The 4,519-nt window shown below is 31.6% G+C and overlaps 1 protein-coding gene across 1 annotated transcript in view; it reads right to left on the minus strand.

Annotated features, from left to right (window-relative positions):
- Positions 1-2,123: 2,123 nt before the first annotated feature.
- The window catches only part of LOC112504558 (zinc finger BED domain-containing protein RICESLEEPER 2-like), a 5,567-nt gene continuing 3,171 nt past the window's right edge, over positions 2,124-4,519 (minus strand). The window contains exon 5 of the mRNA XM_025108505.1: positions 2,124-2,254. Coding sequence (XP_024964273.1) covers positions 2,124-2,254 — 131 coding nt within the window. The remainder of the gene's footprint in view (positions 2,255-4,519) is intronic.

The raw sequence follows: 4,519 nt of genomic DNA on the forward strand, positions 1-4,519 counted from the left end.
TTAAGTAATATACATTATTAAATAATTAACGATACATTCTAAATGATTTTAAAAGTTTAACTCAAATGCTTTATAATATAATATAAATTATTTGTATTTCATAAAGATTGAATAAATAAAATATAAAAACTTACAAGCAACCATTAAACGGGCCAAAAACATGTATGTCAATTTTTAACTTTTTAAATTGAATTATTATTTTGACTAGAAGGGTACTCGTACAATGCAGTGAGATACATCTCGATTTTAATGTATTTTTTTTGTCTCAGTCGATGTTATATACGTTTTTATGCGGTTTTGAGAAAACAATAATTTTTTTATTTTTGAATAAAATATAAATATGAAAATATCATAAAAAATGTCGAAAAAAATATTGATATTAGTATCAAACTAACTATCTAAAATTTCTCTTTTTTTGTGTATTTCTTTAATTCATTTTTTTTTATTTTTGGTTTATAATATAATTTTTTATAAAGATAATAATTAAGTATTTTGTTAGAAGTTAATGACTATCCTAATTATGTTTTAGATTTTTTATATTTAAAATGAGATGTTTATTCTCTATTTGATTATGTTTATCTGGAGTTAGTTATACAAATTCAAAGATGAAGCTTTAATAAGTTGTACTTACACACAATTTACTTGTAATCTTGAACTTTAAGTAATATGCATCAATAAATAGTATTTTATGCATAAAAAATGGTTTTTAAGAGTTTTGGTCAAATATTTTATAATATAATATAGATAATATAAATTTGATTATTATATTTAAATTTTTTATAAAAAACAACCAGAACATATCAATGCATTTTAATACATATACTCTACATACTTCATTTGTATGATGTTTTCTAAATCAAACAAAACTTTCATTAATGAGTTTTTAAATGGCATATATAGTTCATAAACCGGGATAAGATGATAGCTAAGATGTTTATGCTTATGTGTGAGCATCTCTTTTAGCTCGTCGCCTAGTAAAACAAAATAAATAAGATTCAGTTGAAGAAGTAATGTGCGATAACTTGAAACAATATCTTCAAATTCCCTGATCTCCAAAGGAATTGACAGCAACGACAACTTATTGAACGTCGAACTCAAAGATCACTGTATGATACCCAAGTGTTGGAAATTTAAGTGAGGATGGAGGTTTTCCTCTATCCACATTGGTGGGAAGACAAAAGATAAAGGACTTTATAAGTCTTTACCTACAATCGGGCCTTGAATATGTTGGTGGGTTTATTGTGGGGGTTATAAGTGGAAGGTCTGACGGGCATGGCCGAGGGCGTAGGCGTGTGGAGGCTCTTTGCACTTTATTACAGATTATGGAGATAAGTAGATAATTATTTACTAATTAAATGTTGTTATTTAGCAGTAATAATCTTTGTTTTTATCATATTAAAATTCTGAAATTTAAACTTTAAAAAACGTTTTTTTGGAGATAAATTCAGTTGGAGAATTAGTCTCCCAACTAACCCATCTTTCCCGATTCTTGTGGAGAAAGTTGGGGGATTTAGGAGTTTAATTCCAGTATAAATATCGAGTTAAATCCTCTCCTAAAATACACATAAAAGATTGATCTCTCTTCTTTTTTCTCGCTTATTCCGTGTTACATCCCTGTCATCAAAATTCTGCATCTACTTTGCTCTATTTCATTGTCATAGATGTTGACAATCGGAATACCATAACTGCATCGAATCATGAGGCTTTGCGACTTGAGACTCACAACTTTAGGAGTGGTCATATAAATTTTTTAAGGACAAGCTTATTCCATGCAGATTTTGCTACACATCGTTACCAACTTGTTGGTTTTAACTTTGTGTATTAGTTTTAATTTTTGTTCACTAAGTGAACAAATCTGCTTCTACCATTTTCTTCTATTGAATCTATCGTGAAGGATAACTTTAATTAGTGTGGTGTAATTTGGTTTGAAGTTTCTATTTCAGATTTTAAAGTTATCATCTTGATTGATAAAACTTTGAACTTTATTAGATTTATTTATCTTATGTTTATTAATAAATATTTAATCTTTATTAATAAAGGTTTAAATTTTATTGATTTCTAACTAATATAAATTATTTTTTTCAACAATCTTAAAGGTTTTATAATGGAATACGGATACGTTTTCAACTTTCGTTAAATGAATCAAGAGCTTGTGAAACTTGAATAGTTTCGACGGGGGCAATTATACCAATTGCACTATAAAGGTGAAGTTCATGCTGATGGTATTGAAACTCTACTGTGTTTGGACCCAAACCTGATACCCATTTATGGAAATCCGGTTTCCGAAAAAGGAAAAGGACCGGATAAGGTAGAATAGTCGAATTGGAGAAGTAGAGACTTATCTGCAAGAAGGAAGAAACCTTGGCCAGCGAACATATTAAAAATGTCTTGTCTGACCGGTTACTTGATTTGTTCTCCCTGATTATTGATCTAAGAGAGCTATGAAAAGCCTTGGAATTCAAGTATAAGGCACAAGAAGATGATACAAATAAATATGTTGTGTCTCAAGACTTGAGATTCCAAACGGTTGATGACAAACCAATTTTGGAACAAGTACATGAGTTTCAGGTTTTGGTAATAAATTGAAAATGCTTTCCATATCTCTTCCTGAAATCTTCCAAGTGGGGACAACCATTGATAAAATTGCCTCCATCATGGAAGGACTTTTCAAAACGAATGATGCATAAATTTGAAGATTATTCTTGGATGATCTGCTCAAACATTTGACAATCAAGGAAGAAGTTTGTAATCAGGATAAAAGAGGCAAGTCAGATTTGAATGCTAACATCGTACAGGCTGAAAGCAAACGAAAGGGAAGGGCTGGAGTTTCAACCAAAAAGTGGAATTTGGGTCCACAGAAGAAAAAGCTTCAAGAGATCGGTTAACAATCTAATCTAGGGAAACAATTTAAGATGGTAAGTAAGTGTCATGTCTATGGAGAGACGAGATACTATGCTTGTGAATGTAAGCAAAGGAAGTCTAGCCTACCAGCTGCAACCACAATTGATGGCATTCAACATCTTGTGGCAACCCAACATATGGATGAGAACGGTGTTGAGCTAAAAATGTTGTATTCATGTCATGTGCTAAAAAATAGTTTTACATTGCTTTGTAGTGTAGTCTTAATCCTTTGTAGTTAGTTTGTTTCTTTGTAATCCTTTAGTATAAATAGGATGTTTAGTTAGTTGGGGTGGTAACCTTGTGATCATAATCATTACATGAAATCTTTGAGAGCTAAACCTTTTGAGAGACACCATCTTGTGTCAAGAACTCTGTACTTCAAGAACATCAATACACATACCGAAATATTTGATCTATTCTTGTGTTATTGATCTTGATTAATTTTGTAATTATGACTTGAATCTACGCTAACAATTCATATCAGAGCAAACAAATTCGTATCTTGATTGGTTTTGGACTTGAATTAACATTGAATTCTTGAATTTTTGGATCGAAACTTTTTGTTTTAAGTTCGAAAACTGTTTTGATCAATTTGATCAAATTGGGTCGTTTTGATCTATTTTTGGTTTAATTGGTTATCAAAACTATTTATGTCATCTTTGCGAACCATTATGTGCAATTTATTTCAAGAAATTTGGAATTTTGAGCAATTTTAGTGATATGTTTGGAGTTTCTGTTCGAAGTCGTGTTCATCGCTCGTTGAATATTCATCAAGCGATATTCTTGTTGCTCATCGCCCATTGGATCTGTTTTGGATCTTCATCGCAAAAAGAAATAGAAGATACACTTATGTTGATCCTCTCTCATTAATTTGATGATAATTCATTTTACCTATCGAAGGATAGTGTTTCTGTTTATGAAGTTCCAACGATCATCACTGAGTCTGTTTAGTGATCGCTGAACATGTATTGTAACTCTCCAGTGACTCTTATACTTCAAGAAGACAAAAATCACACCAAAGAACCTTCAGCAATGTCGAAGATAGAAACTGAATATTAGAGAGTAGTGCGTTCGTGATCAGAGCGACATTCAGTGATTACAAGTTCATCAACATATGTGTGAAGACTGCACAAGTTTCGGCGAATGCTGAAGAGACCTCCAACGTCATCCCACCATTCAACGATCAAATGAAGCTTATCATGCATATTTGTTTTTGTCTTGTCCTTCCATACACTAAGGACAAACCCATTTTCTAGAGTATAGTACTGTATGGAGCCATTCAGTTGACTCTATAGTACTCACCAACTCTATGAAAAGATGTCTGCTCATGAATAGGGCTGTAAACGAACCGAACGAACATGAACGAAGGCTTGTTCGTGTTCGTTCGTTTAACTTAACCGAACAAACGAACGAACACGAACGGTAAACGAACGAAAATAATTGTGTTCGTGTTCGTTCGTTTAGAAATCCAATGTGTTCGTGTTCGTTTATGTTCGTTCGTTAACAAGTTAAATGAACGTAAACGAACGAACATAAACGAACATGCCTAAATGAACATAAATGAACATAAACGAACATAAACGAATAGTCTTAACGAACATAAACGAACATGCCTAAA

The sequence above is a fragment of the Cynara cardunculus genome, unplaced genomic scaffold (genome assembly GCF_001531365.2).
Source record: "Cynara cardunculus var. scolymus isolate 2C unplaced genomic scaffold, CcrdV1 Un_Scaffold_6002, whole genome shotgun sequence".
NCBI lineage: Eukaryota > Viridiplantae > Streptophyta > Magnoliopsida > Asterales > Asteraceae > Cynara > Cynara cardunculus.